A 21,493-nucleotide genomic window follows, 5' to 3' on the forward strand; every position below is an offset into this window, starting at 1 on the left:
AACTTCTCACCTCTTCTGCAAAGCAGTACCCCCACCCCTCTGCTCCCCTCCAAGCCCACCTTCGCCAAAGACCAACAGCAGCCTCTGTGGTCAGGAAGCAGTGCTGAAGTGTAGGAGCCAGGCAGATGCTGTCCCACTGTCCTTTTCCTTCCCCACAGTGTCTGGGAGGGACCAGCATGGAGACTGGATCTCACCCAGGTAGGATGGTGCTGCATCTCCTGCTTTGTGCCCTCTCTGCTCTGGAGGAGAGGCCTGAGAAGGCCTTGGCTCTTAGGATGGTGAGTCCTCTGTGAGGGGCAGCCGGCCACCAGGGGTTGGGAGACAGGGGGGCAGGGTCAGGTGTGAAGGGCAGAGTCCACTAGGAGAAGATCACCAGTGGGCATGCTCACTGCCCCTTATCCTTTCCCACCTCCTATTACAGAGGAGGGAAAACTGGAGTTGCCCCTTGGTCCCCCCAGGCAGGACTCCCCTAGACACCAAACCTGCCACTGCTCCCTGCACTCATGTACAATGGTGCAGTATTCACACATCACCCAGGTGGTCCTCCAGGGTGCTTTCCATCATCCCTAGGTTACTTGTAACACCTCATACAGGATGAGTGATGTGCAAATATTTGTTACTCTGTATGGTTTAAGGAGTGACAAGGAAAAACGTCTGTGTGTATATAGTATAGACAGGATTTTTTGTCTCAAATATTTTCAGCCCATGGCTGGTTGAATCCACAGATGCCACACCCATGGTGATGGTCATGGAGGGGTGCCTGTTCTTATTTCCCAGGCTCCCTTGCAGAATAATGGTAGCCACGTGATGTTTTGACCAGACCAACAGGATGCTGTGGCACTTCATGATGAACACTGCTTCATGATAAAAGGAGTCAGAAATGTCTGGCCATTTTGCTGCCTAAACATAGATGTGAAGTGTGGCGCTGTGGCAGTCAGCTTGCATCTGAGGCAACAAGCACAAGGAACAGGGCCCATGTGCTATAGAGATGGGAGCCTAAGTCCCTGATAGCTTTGTTGGACTGCTGAGGCAATGCAGCCACCACTGCCCCTGGACTTCTATTATGTGAGAAGGAAGAAAGCTTATTTTTTAAAAGCTCTGGAGAGAGAACAGGGACATCCTTTGGCTTCCAGAGAAACTTCCCCTGAGTGTGACTTCCTGGCAGGGAAGGAGGTAGAGTACCATGTCAACCAGGGTGGACCGGACAGGACTGGGGAAGCGGATGCTGCTGGTGAAAATGGTACAAAAGGCATCCTTTATTTTGAGACAGGGTCTCACTAAGTGGCGCAGCGGGCCTAGAACTCAGCCTCCCGACGGGCTTTGTTCTCACTGAGCATCTGTCTGTGAAACCCACTTCCCCTGGAGTTTCCAAAGCCCCTCCCACCTCTGAGACCTCTTGTGTGGCATTTTGGAGTTGTCTTCTATTGAAGGTCCACAGTAATCTGAGCAGGTAACCCAGCTGAAGACACCTGGGGGCTAGACTAAGACCCACTGCTAACAGCGCCACCGTGTGGCCATGGGAAAAACTGCATTTCCCTGGATTCAGGCCCTCTCTCATCTCTGTGCAGGAATCAGGGATCCTCCCTGAATTGTTGGATGATTCTGGGGAAGGCCTGGACTTCCTGCTTGGCTGACCTGTGTGAGTTTAAACTGGTTTTCTTATTCAGAGAAAATGAAGTTTTGCACCTTGAATTTGTGGAAGGTAGAAGTAAATAGAGTCAGCTTTGGCTTTAAAGGGTCACAGCTGAAGATGGAGAAGCTCACCTGTGGCCTGCTGAGGACACCAGTCTCCTCTGAGGGAGATGGCTTGAGCCCTGACAACCCAAAGCCTGTACATAAAGGGGTGAATAATCGGCCCACTGTACCTTCCTGTCCTCTCCCTGTCCCTGTGCCAGGCTTGGATGCCCGAGACCTGGGTACAGTCCTCTCACGGGAGCCCCCTGAGGCCCACAAATGAATATAAACACCACTACTAGCCAACTTTCCCAACACCCATGTGTGGGACTTACTACACACACATTTTACAGATAAGAAACTGAGGCTAAGAGCTGAGTTGCAGCTCTGTCAAGGTCACACTCCTTGTGTAACAAATTATCCCGAACTCTGTCACCTACAACAACAAACATTTATTATTGCACACTGTTTTGGAGTGTTTGGAATCCAGGAGCAGCTCAGCTGGCTCGGGGGCTTTCAGGGGGCTGTGATATCTGGAGGCTCCACTGAGGCAAGAAGACCCACTTCCAAGTTCACTCAGTGGCTGTCGGCTGGAGGCCTCTGTTCTCTGCCATGTGGGCATCTCCACAGGGCCTCAGCTTCCCAGCTGGCTCCCCAGAGTGAGTCACTGTGTGTGAACGGGACTGGCTGCGCCTTTTATGACCTAACCCCAGAAGTGACCTACCATCACCTCTGCCTCATTCTGTTGGTGACACACACCAGCCAGCTTCCGGGTGGACCGGACTGCACAGGGTGTGAATGCCAGGAGGTAGGGGTCACTGGACTATCTTGGAGGTGGGCCAACCACAGACCCACAACTAGGGTTCCTACAGCATCAGCCTTTGGACCTTGGGATAGGAGGCAGTGGGGCTCCCTTTGGGAGAGGATTGACACATTTAGCAAATACAAATACAGGTTGCCTGGTTAGATATGAATTTCAGATAAAAATGAATCATTGCTTAGAGTAAGTATGTCCCAGAGATCGCCTGGCAACCCTACTGTGGGGAGGAGGAGCAGTACTCAGGGTGACACGCCTTCCAGGGGGTCCAGATCTAGCGCTCTAGGGTCATACATGGGAACTCAAGAAGACCAGGACCCTGGTGGATGCCAAGCCCAGCCCTCTGACACCAGCCCCCGGCTTCCCGGAGAGACCCACAGCACCTAAGCAGAAAGGACTAGAAAAATCACACTGGACCCTGCTGCTCCCACCCTGCAGAAGACCTCCTTCCCCAGGCCCGGGAGAGAGGAAGACACCCACCCTCGGCCCCAGCTGGGCCTTCAGAAGCCCAGGCTGAAGGTGGGGGAGCAGGGGGAGCCGGGAGCACAGGCCCAGAGTCCTGGCGGAGAAGGACACCGTCTGTGGGACCCTCACAGGGTACAGGAAGTTACAGTGGGCCGATTATTCACCTCTCTCCATGAGGCTGGCTGCAGTGACACCATCCTTGGTCCCTGAGCAAGCCTCCTCCTCTCCCCAAACCCTCCAGCCTACTCTACCTTCAGCCCACATAGGTGGCTCCTGCTCTTGAGCAGGGGCTGCTCCGGGCCTTGCCTTGACCTTGGCCCCAGCCTCGTAGGACAAGCAGATACAGTCCAGGGCTTGAGCTGGCCTCTCCTCTCTGACTCACTGTCCACAACGCTGCCCAGCGGGGCCACCCTAGATGAAGCGCTTGTCCTGCAGGTCATAAGAGAAGGGGTCCCCGGGGAAAGGCTGGGGTGGAGGCTGGTTGTAGGTGCCCTGCAGGAAGATCCAGGCTGTGCCTATCACCATGACGGGCGTCACCACACACAAGCACAGGCGGTCCACTGTGCGGGCCACCTGGTTCCAGCTGTCCTTCTCCTGGAGGAGGGGGCAGACACCATGAGGTGAGGAGGGTCCTCAGACTGCAGGTCTGAGGGGACCTCAAGCAGGGTCCAGCAACAGAAGTGTTGGCCTGGCCTCCACGTGTCTGTGAGGACGTCTGGGGCTGGCAGCACATAGGATGGATGGGATGTGCTGGCATGGTCCCCAGCAAGGGCTTAGGCCCCTTGGACACAGGCAGGACTGGTCATTGTGTCTGTTGGGGGAGGAGACCACAGCCACCCTTGCTGATATACTGCAGGGTTTCAGGGGCCCGAGGACATGGGCAGGTCCCTCTGCTCTCTTGGAGTGCTCCCAGCTACTCCTGGCAGCTCCAGGCCACAAACTGGAAGTGAGACTTTCTCCAGGGAGAATTTTAAAAGTTACACACAGTAAACGACCACATATGGCTGGGCCTGCCTGTGGACATCTGGCTCTGTCTGGAGTAGCAGGCTTGGGGTTGGGCAGGGACAGAAAAGGTAAGCCATGGGAGAAAGAAGGGACCCCAAGAAATGCTCAGAGTATGGCCTGGCCAGGGCGGGACCATGGAGCCATGTGTGTCCCTGCGGATACCTGGCCGGTGTGCTGCTTGGGCAGCTGGACAGGAATACAGGCCTGGGATCCATACCCACCAAGGACTCCCCCATCGAAGTCGGGGTATGGATATGGGGGAGCAGCACCCTCTTAAGGCAGGACACGCTCGATCAGCCAGTGCGCTGCGTGGACACTGCGCGCTGTAGCCGGGCCTCTCACCTCGTTGTAGTTGTTCTGATCTTTCATGTGGTTAACGATGAAGTTTGCCCCTTCCACAGCGGGCTTCAGCTCACTGAAGAGCTCCTGCTGGGCTTGCTCAGAGCTTGCTGGGGGCCTGCCTGTGGACATGAGCCAAAGGGCATGTGTGAGGCCTGCCCTGTCACCTTCCATAGATGGCCCATGCCCCAAAGCCACCAAGGACCCACGGGCAGTGGTGAGGCGCCGGGCCAGCCCATGCCGCTCGGACTGCTTCTCGAACATGAGGTCACTGCGGGACTTGAGTGAGAAGTACTCCTCAGCCTTGGAGATGTAGCCCAGGGAGCTGCTCCTCCGGATCAAGGCCCCGGGGCTGGGCCCGTCCTCTGCCGGCCGGGACATGTGCAGGAGCTCTGGCAGGGTCTCCAGGAAGAGCTTCCATGGCCAAGAGGATACAAGAAAGGCTGCTTCACAAATGCAGGGTGACCTTCACACTCCCTCATAGTTGTGTCTCCCATTTCTGGCTGCCACAAGCTGCTCCTTCCCCTGACCCTGTCACTTATTTCCCTAATCCCCTACTAATGGACACCTAGGTTGCTTCCAATTTCCCCTCATTACTCACAGCACAGAGCAAAACTTGGTCATGAAAATAAATACTACAAACAAAACAGCAAGATCAATGCCCCAAATACTGAACTCTTCCCTTTAAATACTTAAAGATGCAACGAGTAGTAGGCCGTCCCAGAACAGCCTGCTGGCCCTGCAGTGCCTAAGAGGCAAGGACAGCCCTGTCCTAAGCACCTGTACCCCAGTCTCCACCTTATTCTTTTTTCTCTCTTTATTTTTTTGGAACTGGGGATTGAACCAGGGGTGCTTTACTCCTGAGCTACATCCCCAGCCCTTATTATTTTGTTTTGAGACAGGGTCCAAGTGGCCCAAGCTGGCCTTGACCTTGTGACCCTCCTGCCTCAGCCTCCTGAGTAGCTGGGATTACAAGCATGCGCCACGATGCCTGGCAGCCAGATAAATTTTTACAGTTGCATTCAATTGTGTAGTCACCACCCAGACACAATAGCAAGCATTGTCCCCAAAGATGCCTCTCTCTCAATTCCTTCCCACCCGAGGGAGCCACCATCCCGACTTCTATCATCAAAGCCTGGTTTGGAAGGGCTGCAGATGTAGCTCAGTGGTACTGGGCTTGCCTAGCCTGCCTGAAGCCTGGGTTCAACCCCCAGTGCCACAAGAGAAAAAGAAAAAGACTGTTTTTGCCTGTTCTTAAGCGTCAGAGAAAGCCCACCCGGCTGCATGCTTCCCTGCCTGGCCTCTCAGGGGACAGCCTGCAGCGGAGGCTGGCGCAGCCCCCGTTTGACCCCTCTCCTGAGCTTGGCCCTGCACCACTTCCAGCTGTTGGCTGTTGCCAGCACTCACCTTCTTGACGCCCTCGGACAGCACGTGGGTGCTGGGTGTCCGGAAGTGGATGTTGAGGGTGATGACACAGATCACCACCACCATGGTAACCAGGACCATGCCAAAGAGCAGGAACCTGTGGGCAACAGGCAGCCTAGAGCCTGGGGGCGGCGGGCGCACAGGGCCGGGCCGGGAGTGGGCAAAGTCAGGCGTGGGCCACTCACTTGCCAATGAGGGGGATGGCTATGGACGTGGCAGGCAGCCGCTTGGAGATGAGCAGCAGGAAGACAGACTGGGCCAGGAGCACCGAGATGGCCACGGACGTCTTCTCGCCACCTGGGGAGCCAGAGTTGACTGGAACCCGAGACCTCCAGCCATAGGGCCCACCGCAGGGGCTCTGCCACCACTGTTCACAAGGCCATGGTGCCTGACCAACATCAGGCTGTGGCTCTGCAGTGCCTGGCTCAGATCCCAGCTCTGCCACTGACTGGAGGGGCGGCCTGGAACAAGTAGCCTAACTGCTCTGTGCCTGTTTTCTCAACACTCACGAGAGTGTCAATACCAGGCAAGTGCTGAATGGATGCTAGTTGTCACCAGGTGCCATGGCACCTGCCTGGAATCCCAGTGACTAGGGAGGCTGAGACAGGAGGATAGCCAGTTCGAGGCTGGCAAGACCCAGTTTCAAAAAAAAAAAAAGACTGGGGGTGTAGCACAGTGGTGCAGCACCCCTGGGTTCCATCCCCAGCACTGCAAAACAAAACAAACCCCCAACCATCACTGCTAGCCCAGCCCCTGACACCCCGCTACCCCTCTGAATCACAGAGCTGTGTGTGTCACCCTCCTTCAGAAAACGCTGGGACATCCGCACAGCACACGATGACACCCAACATGCCACCCTTCCAGCAAGGACCCAGCCAGCACTGCCCTGCCCTGCCCTTCCCACCTGAGCTCCTGAGCAGGAGGGTCACATGTGCCCCCCGCCCCGCCCCTCCCCCTGCACCTGCTCCCACAGTGGTCCTGTCTGGCAAAACTCCACCTCCTCCAGGAATCCTGCCCCCACCACCATTTAGAATGGTCCCCCAGTAGGGCCACCACCCAGGCCTGTGGCTTCACCGTCTGCCACAGGCAGGCAGGCACTGGGTGGCTCATGGTGAATGTCCTGAAATTGTAAAATTACTGCTTCCTGGAGCCACATGAGCCCAGGCTGATCTTCTGCTCCCACATCCCAGCCTCCCAGAGGCCCCTGGCCCACTCACTGGGTCAACAGCTGTGGCCTCTTGGATACTAGGCCCAAAGTAGTGACCCTGTGAGGCCTGGCTCTGCCTGGCCACTCTCCCGGGGCCCCTGGAAAGCTCCTTGAGAGAGGCAGAGTGGGCCCCTGCCCTGGGCACTGGGCTCTCAGTGGGCCAGGGGCCTCCCCCAGCTGGCCTCCTGGCCCTCAGGCGGGGTGCCCCAGGCAGGGCCTCCAGGAGTGACACCTTGTGGCCCAGGGGGAAACAAGGGGCAGTGCTGGAAGGCCCTCACCCCAGAGGCCTCAGGGGCCTGGGTGTGGCCGGGCGGGGAGCTCACAGTCGGCCGGCAGGTAGAAGACCAGGTTGATCATGAAGGAGATGAGCACGCAGGGCACCAGGATGTTGATGACATAGAAGAGCGGCTTGCGGCGGATGATGAGGTAGAAGGTGACATCCTGGCGGCTGGTGCTGTCCAGCGAGGCGCTGGGGTCCACGTTGACCCTGGCGGGCCGGTGCACTATCTCCCACTCCCCATTCTCTGAGGGTGGACATTGACACCTTGGGATCAGGCCAGGTGCGGGGGTCCCAGGGACTGGGGCCTCAGGGGCAGGATGAGATTTGGCGGAGTGAGGGGCCTGGGGTGCAGGGTCGGAGGTGGGGAGGCGGGGAGGTCTCAGGTTGTGTTGCTGGGTGTCTGTCCCCAGGGGACGTTTTCCTCTGTGGCTGTTTTTTCCCCCTCTGGGAAAAATGGAAGCTGAGGCCAAACAGAGTTCAATAAGGAGCACGTCTCAGCTGGACTGTGTGCAGCTGGAGTGAAAGACTTCCCAGCTACTGCACATGTCAAAAGGAAACTCAGTTGACGTCAACGGGGCCTCTCCTCTCCTCCCCCCGGGTCTTGAGGATAACAGGGCCTCCTTTGATGTCCCAGCCTTGAGCTGGGCAGGACCCTAGGGTCAGGGGTAAGCAGTGGGCCCCATAGATCTGAGCCTGGTCACAGACAGGGGGTGGGGGTGACAGTCACCCCATCAGGTGTCACAGCCCACTCCCCCACCACACCCCCAGGGTGTCCACCAACCACCCCTCCCGTGGGCCACACCCGTCCTCAGCGACCCCTGCTGCACCCAGAAGAATGTTCTGCCCTGGGTGGGGCAGCTCTGCCGCTGGGTGTCCTGTGAGATACTGGGTGTGTGGTCCTCCAAGGGCGGGATGTGTCTGTCGTGAGCGTCAGAGTCCTAGGTCTGTGGCTGAGAGGTGTCGGTGGGTCTGTGTCTACTCCTGTGTGCGTCACCGGGCCTCCCCACACCCCGCGCTGCTCCCAGCACCTGTGAAGCCCTCCGGGTCGATGATGATCCACTCCACGGGGTAAGCGCGGCCATCCTCCTCCTCCTGCTTCAGGCTCAGGGTGATCTCCTTGGCAGTGTACTTGAGTGAACTGGGGAGAGCAGTGGACAGAGGGTGACCTGCAGCCGCAGTGGGCCAGTGAGGTGAGAGGGTTAGAACAGAGGGCCACTGTGGGTAGGTGGGGGTTGATCAGTCACCTCCTCCAGCCTGCCCAGGGGACCCTGGGCAGTGAGGGGTTAGAGAGGTGGGCGCACCTGAACTTAAGGGAGCAGTTCTGCCAGTCGAAGGGGAAGTAGGTGACAGAGATGGGGCAGGAGGAGCGGAAGATGGCGGGTGGCAGCCAGTACACATAGCCCGAGTTGAAGACCAGCACATTGCAGGAGTAGGAAATCTGGAAGGAGCCGTCATTGCTGGGGACAGGGACACATGTCACTGTGAGCACTGACAAGCTCAGACCTGGCAGGGTTGGGGAGAACTTGGGGCTGGAGGAGAGGTGGAGAATGCCTAGGAAAAGGAGGCGCCACTCAACTTATTCTCCAGCACAATCTCGGGAAGCCACAGCATGTCAGGGGGCAGGCGCAGGACACTGATGTTCCCAAATTCTTTCGCATCCCACTGTAGCCGACTGTCTGTCCAGCCCTGGAAGCCCAAAAGCATGTCAGCAGTGGGTTCTGCTGCTGTCCAGCCTTCCTCATCACTCCCACTTCCACCAGGAAAGACTGAACAGGACCTGGGAGCTGTGACAGATGAGGAGGGAGGCAGGTAAAAAGTGAGGACTCAGGTCTGTCACGAACAGCTGTATACAATGTGCACTGCACAATGAAGGGAGCATTATTTCCTATTTGTTTCTGTATTAGGAACTTCTGACAGCTCTGACACTTTTATTAAGAGTGTCTTGTAATAAAAATCAGAGTAGAGTGACAATTTCCCCAAAGATCCATTCTAATCTTCTTGAAATTGCCATCAGAGCTAGCAGGGGTCTAGGTGGGACAGAAGGGCATCTGGGCCTGGGGTTTCTCTGTAGGGAGGCACTAAGCCCTTCTGGAGGACAGTATCCAGGGCAGACTAGAGGTCCCCTAGGGGAAGAGAGCACAGGGGACCCTGGGCCCTGGACCCCCACTCCTGGCCCTGAGGGGGGCATTCTCCTTACATGCTCTATCCAGACGTTGGTAGTGAGGGTCTCCTCCACTTCTTTCTGGAATCAGACAGGAGGGCTGTCTGTCAAAGGGACACGTCTCTACCTGCTGCACACATCCACCCGGTACCTCATGTGGCTGCAACCAGGGAACCCTGGCAGCCAGGCCCTCAGGGGTGGGTAGGCAGGCCAGGGAGCAGGAGGGCAGGTCATGGGTGTGGCATGGTGGCCACAGAACTGAAGCTGGAGGGGAAGGGGCACCAGCCTTGGAGTGCTGGAAGCACACAGGGCTTGGGGGTGACAGTGTGTCTCCAGGGAGGGAAGCTGCCCTAGGTGAGCTTCCTCCACGGCTATCCAGCACTGGAGAAGCTACCCTCCTTCCCCAGCCCAGGCCGGGAGGGGCCTCTTACCAGGGAGATGAGGTTGGAGAGAGTGAGAGCCAGAGAGACGTCCACACTCTCCTCTTTGCGGGTCACGGGCCGGAGCTCCTTGTTGTAGCCCTTCTCCGTGAACAGGTGCCTGATCAGCCGTTCCTCCTCGTTCAGGCCCCAGCTGCCTGGGGAGGGCCAGGGATGGCAACCGGGCACTGGGCAGGGGGCCCAGGAAGGAAGCAGCCCTGAGATCCTGTTGGGCCATCGGGCTGGGCTGAACAGAGGGGATCCAACCACCTCCTGGGCATGGGGACCCTGGAGGTCGGCCCCTCCCAGGCAGAGATGGCAGAGTGGGAGTGGGAGTTAGGCATGATCCCAAGCAGGGGGCCATGCAGGGGGAGTCCAGGTGGGTGCACGAGGGACCCCAGGGTGGGGTGATGCCCTTACCACACACCACCAAGGTGGCCAGCAGCCCCAGTGTCAGCACAGGGCCCTCCATCCTGTCCCCTGGTCTGTGTGTGCCCTGCAGGGCTGTGGAATGAGGGCAGAAGGCAGAGTGGACAGGTGCAGGGTGGGGGTGGGGGCAGGGGCCCAGGGGAAGAGGCAGCCGGAAATGCAATCTGACACCTCAAGGCAGGTGATGAGGGGGTGGGGATGGACAGTCAGGGCCAGGGCTGGAGCCCAAGAGTGAGAGGCTGAGATCCCAGGCCAGGACTCTCAGAGGAGCAGGAAGGGTGGGGCTGGTGGAGACACGAGTCAGCCATGGACGGGAGTGGTGACGGGCAGGCCAGCTGCCGCCTCCTGGGAGACAGAGTGTATGCTCAGACGGGGGCTTAGCAGCCCCTTCTCCCATTTCTCTGTGATCTCTGCCAACTGCTCCCAGAAACTCTGCCCACCCCCAGATCTAATGCCCACCCACTGCTTCCCCAGCCAAGAAAGCTCCAAATGGTCTCCACAGAATATAAATAACATTTATTAAAGCAGCGGCAATTCTCTGATGGCACTCCTGGGAAGACCCAGTACCCCACCCGCCCCGTGCCAAAGGGGGCGGTGAGTTTGTTGGCTTGTTGTTTCAATGACTCCTGCCTCCCTCAGCGTGGGAGCAGCAGGTCCTCACCACGGCTGCCTGGCAGAGGGAACCTGAGGGTGGAGTGCCTGGTGTTCCTTCCTCCCCAGCCCTGGATCCGGCCTCACACCCATCTGGGGCTCCTCGGGCTCTCCCTCTGCCAGGGCAGCCAGGCGGAAGGCCTGCAGGGCCTCCACCAATAGCCTGGGGAGGCTTCGAGCCAGTGTGGCCCGCTCTAGGCCCACCAGGCCACTGAAGACCACGCGCCGGCCTCCCAGGCCTGCCCGCACCCAGGCTCTGAAGAGCCCAGTCAGTGTCTTGGAGCCCAGATCTGCCAGCACCTGTAGAGGACGAGGTAATCAGGGACCCAGAAACCCAGGCCCAAGTAGGCACTGGGAGTCACCCCCTCCCCCTGGACTCCAGAAACTCACCAGACTCATGCCTGGCTGATTTCTACCCAGTGGCACCCCCATGCGCCCTCACCCCACGCCTCTCCACTCCCTCTGCTTATACCCACCATGCCCCAGCGCACACACAGTGGTCCCCCATCCACTTCCCTGGGTCCCCCTGGGGGCGGGGCAGGGGCATTCCGGGCTGGGGCTGGGTTCTGTCCCTCCTTCCTCCACCTGTCAGGGCTGGACTCTGTCCCTCTGTCTCAGGGCCCGCATCATGCCAGCCTTCCCCCGTCACCAGGAAGGAGTCTAGGAAGCCTGGGGACCTACCTCCTGAAAGTTCATGGCCAGGTGCTCTGAGGGGACCTGCAGGATCCAGGCATGAGCCCCCTGAAGGGCAGCCAACTTCTGTCTCAGGGGCTCCAGCCCAGGGCAGCCTGCACAGAGGGGAGAGGCCCTGGAATAACAGGGAGTGGCCTCCCGCCCAGGGTCAGGTTCCGGGGGCAGCCATCCTCTGCTCAGTACAGGTGGGGAAGCTGAGGCTGGGAGAGCTTAAACAGCCACGCAAGGAGGAGTATCTCTTTGACGCCGATGAGGACCTAAAGTCATAGTTCTCCGCTTAACTCGTCCGCCCCACCGCGACCAAAGGGAGAGAGCCTGCGACGTTGCCGGGTGGGGAACCCCTGCTAGCCCAGAATTCCCCGCCTGAAGCCCCTCTGGGCTCCGCCGGCCCCGAGGCTGCACCCCTCGGGAAGGCCGGCGGGGGGCGTCCTTACTGTTTGTCGCCCCGCGCTGCTCTGGCCTCGGCTTCTGGAACCACACTCCCGTAGCCCTGGATCCTGGGGAAGGCAGGGTTACGGGACCTCCTCAGCTGGAGAAAGCGGCTCCGCCGCACAGGACTGGGGCCCAGGGCCGGGGCGGGGCTGGAGGGCGCGGGGTACCTGAGTGTAGCCGCTGCTCGAGGACGGGGTGCCGCGGAGGCCGCCGGAGCCACAGAGCCGGGAGAGCCAGGGCGGGGGTCAGACGCCGCAGCCCAGGGCGCAGCAGATCCTGGGCGCCCCGCAGCAGGCCCAGCAGTGTATGCGCCAGAGAGCGCAGCTCTGCGGGAAGGACAGGATCTGAGTGGCGGTCAGAGGTGGTCAGGCCTCCCGTCCCAGGCGCTGCCCCTGCCGGGGGAACCGACTCACCGCATCGCCGTCGGCGTTGAAGGCACTGCTGGTGAGCCAAGCGCGCACAGGCGCCGTCGGATCCTGGGCACAGCCGGGCGTAGAAGGCACAGAGCCTGGCGGCGTCTGCCAGTCGCTCCTCCGACGGGTCCCAGGTCAGAAGCTCCCTGCAGCTGGGCTCACGAGTGGAGGAAGCCGCTGCAGACGGGGCAGAGGCCAGCTCACCCTATGTTTGCTCCCAGCCCTCCATGCAGCCCTTTGGGAGCTGGGGACCAACGCTAGGGTGAGGAGGGGGCAGACTTGTCCCAGGGCTGTTCGCGGGGCACTGTGGGGAGAGGGAATTGGAAGGGGCGCTCACCGCTCATCTGCTCCAGGAGCCAGTCTTTGAACACAGCCACACGGGTGTAGACCCCAGGTTTCCCTGGCTCCCCGCAGCCGTCTCCCCAGGAGGTGACCCCAAAGAGTACCTCCCTGGGGTGGGGGCCAGGCTCCGAACAGGTTAGGGGCCCTCCAGAGTCACCCTGGGGTACAGGAGAGCTCCAAAAGGAAGAGCTCACTGCATTCACCACCACCCCCATGCCCACCTTACACCTGGAAGGATCTGTCTGCTCTGAGCTCTTTTGTACCCATTTTAGCTATAAGGACATAATTGCTCAGAGAAACTGAGTGACAGCAGTTTTCCAGGAGGAAAGGAACCATCTTGCCCCTGCGAAGCCGCCCAAGCCAAGCCCTCCAATCAGTCTGGGCTCATACCTGGCATGAGTCGATGCCCCCGGCCAGGTAACCGGCACAGAGCATGGTGCTGGGGCGCAGCCCAGGCCCCAGAGCCCTTTGGCAAGTGTCCGCGCTGAGCAGGGGGACCCGCGCCTCCCTCACCGCCTCAGCTTCAGGCCCGTCTACAGGGAAGAGGGAAGGGGCTCAGGGTTGGGGGCCCCTCCCATTGCCCTCTTTGATTCCTTCCCTTAAGACTGGGCAGTAATTTGCCTTTACACTCTGATCTCCCAAACTCCATCCCCTCGGCCCTCTTCTTCCCCCACACACCTTGGTTCATCCCTGCCTTGCCCGGCTCAATACCTTCGAAGAGGGCTCCCCAGCCTGCAATGGCACAAGCGGTGCCGGCTGGGGGCTCCCGGGACCCCTGGGGCAGGCACACAGGGCGCGCGGGACCCGCAGGGTTTACTGGCGTCCACAACTGAACCAGGGCCAGGTCATTGTGGAAGGTCTGCGGGTCAAACTGGGATGGGACAAGGGAGTAGCACAATGTCAAGGAAGCATGGAATTGGGGTCCTATTTCCAGCTCCAGGCTTGGGGACTGATCTCTCACCTTGGGGTGGGGCAAGATGCGGTTCACTGGCACCTCCTGGGCTTGCTCCCCCAGGGGCCCCTCGGCCAGTATCACAGTCCAGAGAAGCTCATTCGAAGCGCTGCAGAGGGAGCAGGGCTGATCACAGCAAGGACAAGGATGCAGGAGGCCCCTTGGAGCTCCTGACCCTCACCAAGCGCACCCGCACCACCCAGCAACCCTGGCTGATCCTCCTCAGGGTGGGGCGGTGGGTAGGGAAGGCGGGAGGGCCATCCTCCAGGTAAGGACAATGCCCTGGGCTGGGGTCTGCATGCTGGCTTGTCTGGTGCTGGCCCCTTGAACCTGGACAGGCCTCCGCCAGGGGGCAGCAGAGACCGGCTCTCTCTCAAGTCTTCTGGCAAGTCCCCAGACCCACGGTTGGGGACTTAGGTTTGCAGGTGCCGAGGAACACCAACATACCCCACAAAGCAATGCGCCGCTGTAAGCACCCAAGACGCTGCCACTAGGACACCGCCGCACAGAGGCTGCCCGCCGAGTTGCAACCTCACTAGCCAGGGCCAGGCCCCGGGGGGAGCCGCGCTGCCCCCCACTATGCGTCCGTGAGCCCGCGACACGTTGGCAGCTCCAGGGCTCCTTTCACCACATGAGCCTAGAAAGGCAGAAGTAATATCGTGAGGGACAACTTCAAGCTGTCCTCACGTAGAGGCCCACCCTGCTCTTTGCCCTGCCCCCTGAGCCTTTTTAGCCTCACCTGGTTCAGGTGGGTCCTGGAGGAGGGGTGCTTGAGGCCTGGGGTGTCCAGGTCCTGCTGAGAAACAGCCCTTTGAACCTCACTGCCACCCTCTTGTGGCTCCTCCTCCCTAGGCAGGGCCTGAGTGCCCTCTGCTCTTCCACCCGCTTTGCACCCCACCTGCTAGCCCACAGGTTCTCAGCAGCCTGTTCCCACTTCCTGCCTTTCCATATGCTGTGCCCCAAGCTGGTATGCCCTTTCCACTTGGAGAGAACTCTATAAGTAGTGTGGTTCCAGCCCCAGCAGTGTCTGTCCCCAAGAGAGGGGGGTCTGAAGATAAGGGAGAGGGATGACAGAGAGAGCCCAGGGTAATGAGCGCAGTTCAGGGTAATGAGGGGCATGAGTGGCCCACCTCTGCAGGTGTGCAGTCTGTGCTGAATCTCCATCTCCACCCGCTTCACTGCCCACTGGGCATTCCTCTGGGCAGCCTGCAATGCCTGGGTCCCCTGGGCTGACAGAACTGCTGGGACATGGACACAAAATTAAGCATGGTTGGGACAGAGTCTTAGTCTGCCCCAGCCCTGAGCCCTGCCTTGGGGGACCACAGGGAAGCAGGCTGGGCTCCCAGAGGGCCTGGGGGGGGGCGGGGGGAGGGGGAAAGAATGCTCCAGGGCCCCAGGCCCAAGCCTCAAAGCAGATGGTCTCAGATTCTCAGCCCAGATATCTCCTTAATTCAAACAAACTGGTCGGAATTTCTCAAAAGTACTTGTCCTTAAAAGCATAGGAGGAAAACCATCACCCCAAGATATAAATATCCCAGAACTCAGGCAGATCGACAGGAAGCGGCTATGGTTCACCTGCCCGCATTTGGGCCCAAATAGCTGAAGTGCTCTGCAGCACTTTCCTGCTGTCTGCTAGGTCTGGAGCCTTCTCCTTATGCCTTTGGCATCGCTCTCCAGCTCTGCTCCCCGGCCAGCCTATCTGCTCCTCCTCTCCTCTCTGTATCTCAGTTCCTGGCCCCTTCTCTCAGGAGGTGGGGAGAAGTCACCAAAGGCCTAGATGAGGGGGGTGACAAGTTTGCCTTCCACACCAGGAACCCCACTTCCTCTATGCCCCTCCCACCTCAGTCGCTCCCCCAGACCAGCCCAGGCTCACCTTGCAGGGTGCTGGGGGGCAGGCGCACGTACAGTGGGTGCCCATAGGCAGACCAGGGGTCGGGGCGGGGCGGTAGCAGCAGCAGCAGCAGCACAGCCAGCAGCATGGTGACCAGGAGCTGGGGCAGGAGACCCCGTCCTCTTTCCTCTGGGCCTACCCTGCCCGTGCTTGTCCTGTCTGCCTCCCACTGCCTTTCTGCCCCTGGGCACAGAATTTTTGTCCTTCAAATCATCTGACCCTGTTCCTTACATCAAAATTCCCCACTTCCCCTGGTCTGTGCCTCACCTGGCCCTCACCTCCTAGGAGCCCGCGGGAAATGGGCCTGTGGGGGCTATATAGAGGGCAGAAGGGGGAGGGCGGCCAGGACTGGGGGAGGGAATGAGGTAGTGGGCTCGACCCTCACCTTTGAAGCCTCATCATTCCGGCTCTGAGCCCCCCTTCTGTCAAAGGAGCCCTTGTTTCTGCGGCTCCATCAAAGGGGCTGAGACAGGGGAGAAGAGCTGACGGTTGGGCCCGGGGCCAGGCAGAGGGGGGCTGGTGGGCAGGGGCTGGGAGGGGGGATCCCCATCTGCTGGTGCCCCCTGAGGAGTCTACGGCTATGCTGGGGGCAGATACTCTTGAAGGGAGGAGGGCAGGGGGGGGTCTGGGGGTCCTCAGCAGCCCCACCCCCTGTGGAAGCCACTAAGCTTCCAGCCCCTCTGCCCCTAATTGCTTGGCAGCGTCCCTGCCTAGTGTGGCCATTTCTAAAGATGATCAAAGCATCCTAATTAACGCCGTAATTGCCGCGCTGGGGCTGGTGGGGTGGGAAGAAGCAAGGGCGGGGGGCACTGGAGTGGCCCAGAGAGGAAAGCGGGAGATGAAAGGCCCCACAGTGGCCCAGTTCGGGGAGCACGGGCCCCAGCAGCTTCTGACGCTCTCTCAGACCCCTGTCCCTGCCTGCTCAGCCTGTCCAGCATTGTTCTCAGTTGCTGTGACCCTGATCTGGTAGGAGGGAATCTGTCAGGAAGGGCCACAAATGAGCAGCTCTCCTGGAATGGAGTCACCACCTGGGGCAGGGTGTGCCCTTTGGTCCTGCAAAAAGCCTGGGGCCAGAAAAACACCTGGCACCCCAGTTAGTGCTGGCAAGCCCAGGGCCACTTTGGTGGGAGTGTATAAGTGCAGGAATCAGTGCACCCTGAGAGGCAGAGTGCTGTCAACATCTCCCCACACACTAGGATATGTGTCCCTCATCCCTCCCCAGTTACCACTGCGCTTCCTGAAGAAAGTACCCCATCAGGAAGGTCGGGAAAAGCCCGATTATGTGGATTACGTGGGTTTTTTAATGCTGGAAATCACTCATAATCGCCTGAGTCTCTGTCTATCTTACAGGGTATCTTTTTTTATCCATGATCTTCAAATTCGTGGCAGAGAGGGTGTGAGCTCAACACAGCCTGCATTTGCCCCTTCGGCTGCTTGGACCCCAGCAGAGCACATGTGGGCCTCTGCCCTGCCTCTCTGCCTCCCCACCTCCCTTCTGCCAAAACTCCTCTTCAGGGCAGAAGGTCAGAGACGCAGCAAGACCAGGAAGTCTGGGCTCTGCCTACCATCCCTTCTGACCTGATTCGAGGTAAGAACCCAGTCACTGCCACTGGCAGCGTGGATTGCAGTTCTGCCCAAACCCCACCCCTGCAAGCTCTGGCTCCTCTGTCCACTTCCTGTTCTCATGTGAGGGCCCCCGGCCCTCTCCTCTGTGTATACCTCACCCCCAGGTCCTGCTCAGTTCCATTCTCCACCTCAGGTCACCTCTTGAGATCGCATCTAGATCCATACCTTATGAAGTCATCTTGTTAAACCTGTGGACACGTGTTCCTTCTCTGCTTCTGCCCCAAGATGTGATGGAGAGAGTCACTGTCTCTGTAGTTCCTCTTATTCTCTATCATGGAACCTTCCACAGAGCAGTCTTTTCTACATGGCAGGATGTTGCCTGTTTTGAGGGGTGTAGTGTCTCCCAGTCCAGGTGAGTGGGCATCCAACCTCTCCCTAGTGGCGGGCTCAAGGCCCCTGTCAGAACCCCCACAGCCCCTCTTCCCAAGTGAACCGGAGAGAAGCCTCTGCAGCAGCACAACCCCTACCTCCACTTCTGCAGCCAGTGGGACAGGAGGGCTGACAAGGAATTCTCCTGCGAGAGGAAGAGGATAGCATTTCAGTGTCCAGTTGGAGCTCACTGTGGCCAGAGGCTCAATGACCAGCCAGGGATTCCTGGAGTGGAGGTGTGGTGAGGACTGCTAAGTGGGGAGGGGACGTCTAGACCCCACTGTGAGGCTCCTGGTCCCTCAGTATTTGCAGAAGGCAATCCCATAATTGACCCCAAGTGTGAACGAGACCAGTGGCTTCAGGCTTTGGGGAACCCTGAAGTATGGGGTAACAGAACCCAGAATGGTCTGGTGCCTTTGGCGGCATGTTGCTAAAATAGACCTGTCGGGCAGGTGGACTAGCCACGGAATTTGTGGGGGTCCCAGTGCAAATAAAATGCAGGGCTTCTGGACCAACATTTAAGATTTTTCAAGACAGAGACAGCAAAGCATTAAACCAAGGCAGGACTTTCTAGAACAGGCCTGGTGCCCAGGGCAGCCCTGAGCCAGCCTTCCATCGAGGGAGGCTGGGACCATGGGCGCTGCACCTGCCTGGCTAGACAGCAGTTGAGCTGCCACGGGACCCCCTGGCCCACGCTAGTCCAGAGCCCAGTGCTCCTTCCTCTCACCATACACCAGAGAACCCAGGGTGAACGAGGGACCCCTACTCACCATCTCATCCCTAATTAGAGCTTCTGAAGCTTGACTGAGCTGGGGGAAGGGAGAAGACTTGGAATCAAGGCAGAGACTGATTTCATTGGCTAGCCCCCAGAGGGAGAAGAATCTAAGGTTAGAGCTGTGGGTAGAGCTGGCTCTGAATCCAACCTGACGCTGGGAAGGGGCTCTCTGACCAGTGTGGCGCAGGGCAGTACCTGGGCAGTACCTGGGGAAATTAAGTTATTCCAATTCTCCACAAACCAGTTTGAGCCCCCTGCCGTTGTGAATTTGGTCATGACTGCTGCAGGGCAGCAGGGCAGCAGGCCTTGTCTGTCCCATCCCTGAGTTGCCCCGCAACACACACACACACCTGGACCCAAGCCTGACCCTGCGCAGGTGCTAAATGGCCCTCTCCCTGCTAGAGGCTGCTTCTGTCCCCTGGGCCTCAACCTCAGCCCAGTTTTTGAGGTCTGTCCTCCTTGCTGACTCCCCTTTCACACAGAGGCCCATTAGGCTTCCATCTCTCACACCCACACCCACCTGCCTGCCAAGGGCCACCATCCTCAGCAGGTCTGGGCATTCCTGCCCTCTGAGTCTGGGTCAGGGACAGAGAAGCAGCATCTGTTCATTTGTTTTAAAGAGACAGCATCCTGCTAGGTTACCCAGGCTCAAGCTCAGCCTCCCGGGGCTACAGGTGCCTGCCACTGCACCTGGCTCAAGACACAGCACCTCTGAGGGGCCTGCGTGCTCTCAGCACTTCACAGGTTTACTTCCAGCTGCAGGGAAAGGCAGCAGCTCAGAGTCGGTCTGGCCTCCATCTCCTGCTGGTCCCATGTCCTCTCTCTCTCTCTCTCTTTTTTTTTCTTTGTGAGGGAAAGGAGGGGGCGGGAGGGACACAGAGGGACCTGGAAGAACTTTTGGGGATAATTTCTCTCCCCCCCCCACTTGCCACCTTCCCTCCAGGTCCCAGGCCTCCTGTCTCGGAGCAGAGTTGACCCATCTGACACCTGCAGGCCCTCCCTGAACCCCAAGGTGTCCTCTGAGGTCACAACGGTTTCCCTAGTTTCTCCCACAGGCAGAAACAAAGCCTTGGCCCCAGTCCTCCCAGAGAGGGAGTGGGAAGGAAGAACCCTGGGCCTTCTCCTCACTCTCTGGAAAGGCCAGCAGGAAGTTCCTGTGGGCCCAGGTGGGTGAGCCCCGGCACCTTCTCTTGTATTCCGAGGATGGGGAGCCTGGGCCTGTAGAATGGGGAGGGGAGGTTCAGGCTGCCACCCTTGGGCAGAAATGACTATGCAGCATCTCTACAGGTGTCCTTCTGGGGAAGGACCCTGTCTGCCTCCCCACTTAGGACCCTGACCTCCCGGGCTATTCCAATGGGCAACAGAGAAGTGGGAGGGAAACCTACCCAAGATCACCCCAGCTGCCTTTGGGGCAGTGTCCCTAATCATCACAGTGGCACCTGTAGCCCTGCCAGTTCTGTGACCACCAGAGGGGCCTCCTAGGCACAAAGTGGCCATTCGCTGGCCTCTGATGCATTGAAGCGTGAGGAGAGGCTGCCGTGAGTCTTCTTGTGAGGGGAGGCCACTCAGGCTGAGATTCAGAGCTTGAGTCCAGGGTGGATTGCACCCGTGTGAGCCTGACAGCCTGCAGGTATGCAGTTGCAAGTCAAGGAGCGCCAGGATTTGCCAGCAGCACCGGAAGGCATCAGAACCTCCCACAGAGGCTTGGAGAGAGCAGGGCCCTACTGACTGGTGATTTCAGGCCTCTGGCCTCTGTCTTAAGCCCCCCAGCTTGTGTTAACTTGTGATAGCAGCCCTAGGAAACTAACGGACTTCTCCCCTGGCCTCATGTTCCCCTGACCTCGTCTAGGAGATGGGATAATAACACCCAGCCCGTTGGGAGGTTAGAGTCAGAGTGAGTGGGACTTCCTGCAGTGCTCCGGGTCACTTTATAAATGTGTGGGAGTGGCTAGGACCCTGTTTCCCTGCATGAGCTTGGGGAGGGCACTGGGCCTGAGCTTGGGAGGCATCAAGGGAGATGGAGGAGCCCAGAAAATGAGAGTAAGGACATGAGGAGGCCCAGGTGTGTGCAGCCCCGCCCTAGAGGCTGGCAGAGCAGGGCTACCTTGCTCATGGGCCTCCCCGGACTTGCCTGTCTTTCTGGTTTTCTGCTTTGCTTCCTTGCAAAAGGAAGCCTCACTTGGTGACTTAAGAGGACACTGGAGAGACAAGGGCGCTGCCTAGGAGGGGGAGCAGGGGATGTCCCCGCAGGCTGCAGGGCCTCGGAGAAGGGGCTGGTCCTGGAAACTGCATGCAAGGCTCCCGTGGCCAAGGAGCCCCCGCTTCCCCCTCCCTTCTCACTTAATATCCTGGACAGTGGCCACAGGTCACGAATGCATCTAGACCACGGCCCATGCCACCAAAGACCCCTGTTTAACCTTGTGATTGAAAGAATGCAAACCACAGTCCTGCCAGTTCCTTTTCTTCTCCCCCAGGTCTCCCTCCTCGTCCTTGTCGTCTTTTCTTCCTTTTATTTATCTTTTGCATGATCTCTTTTCCTTTCCCTTTTCTCAGCCTGGCTGTCTCTCTGAAATTTGGTAACTTAGTGGCTTTCATCTCTGTTACGTACTTACACATCTTGCTACATCCCAGGTTCTCCTTGGTCGACATTTTGTTAACATCACACGATCTTTCTAGAAACATCTCCGTGAAGAAGAGACCTTCGCTGGAGCCAGAGTCCCCTTCAGGCTTACTTCCTTTCATTTTCTTTTGTTAAATGGACTAAAATTAGATTTAATAAATTTGATTAAAAGTTTTCACGAAGACCCCCTCCTTATAGAAACAGTTCTGTCAATCTGTGCCTAAACTTCTATCTATGTTAATGCAAAAAGATTTTTGTCATGGTGGCTATTCACTCGTAACAATTTAATATTGAGAATATTAAGCTGCAATTGAGACTTACAGTTACTTTGTTTTGGGGTTTGCTTCCTTCTTTGTGCTTTCCTGTATTGCTTGAATTCTCTAAAATTATTAGGTAGCATTTATACAAATATCAAACATTGAAGATATTAAAAAAATTGTGCAGGGCTGGGGTCGTGGCTCAGTGGTAGAGCACTTGCCTAGCATGTGTGAGGCACTGGGTCAGATCC

At 58.3% G+C, this 21,493-nt stretch overlaps 2 protein-coding genes across 4 annotated transcripts; both read right to left on the reverse strand.

The window, feature by feature from the left end:
• Nucleotides 1-3,326: 3,326 nt before the first annotated feature.
• Chrnd (cholinergic receptor nicotinic delta subunit) lies at nt 3,327-10,264 on the reverse strand. 3 transcript variants are annotated; one of them, XM_076866152.1, is made up of 12 exons: nt 10,213-10,264; nt 9,805-9,950; nt 9,410-9,454; nt 8,789-8,898; nt 8,514-8,669; nt 8,241-8,350; nt 7,256-7,456; nt 5,911-6,022; nt 5,708-5,822; nt 4,510-4,714; nt 4,304-4,422; nt 3,327-3,550 (listed from the first exon to the last, which is right to left on the reverse strand). In XM_076866152.1, the coding sequence occupies exons 1-12, from the start codon at nt 10,262-10,264 to the stop codon at nt 3,368-3,370; spliced, it is 1,554 nt and encodes a 517-aa protein (XP_076722267.1). In that variant the 3' UTR covers nt 3,327-3,367. The 3 variants fall into 3 exon arrangements, with proteins under 3 accessions (XP_076722267.1, XP_076722268.1, XP_076722269.1); XM_076866153.1 differs by having other exon boundaries at nt 9,805-9,959; XM_076866154.1 differs by lacking the exon at nt 9,410-9,454.
• A 614-nt stretch (nt 10,265-10,878) lies between these two features.
• Prss56 (serine protease 56) lies at nt 10,879-15,683 on the reverse strand. Its single transcript, XM_076866414.1, has 13 exons — nt 15,578-15,683; nt 14,835-14,942; nt 14,444-14,497; nt 14,152-14,341; nt 13,714-13,813; nt 13,464-13,623; nt 13,143-13,285; nt 12,748-12,910; nt 12,411-12,587; nt 12,165-12,323; nt 12,000-12,062; nt 11,554-11,660; nt 10,879-11,172 (listed from the first exon to the last, which is right to left on the reverse strand). Exons 1-13 carry the CDS (start codon nt 15,681-15,683, stop codon nt 10,879-10,881), a joined length of 1,824 nt encoding a protein of 607 aa, XP_076722529.1.
• Nucleotides 15,684-21,493: the final 5,810 nt, after the last annotated feature.

This window comes from Callospermophilus lateralis, chromosome 9 (assembly GCF_048772815.1).
Source record: "Callospermophilus lateralis isolate mCalLat2 chromosome 9, mCalLat2.hap1, whole genome shotgun sequence".
Taxonomy (NCBI): Eukaryota; Metazoa; Chordata; class Mammalia; order Rodentia; family Sciuridae; genus Callospermophilus; species Callospermophilus lateralis.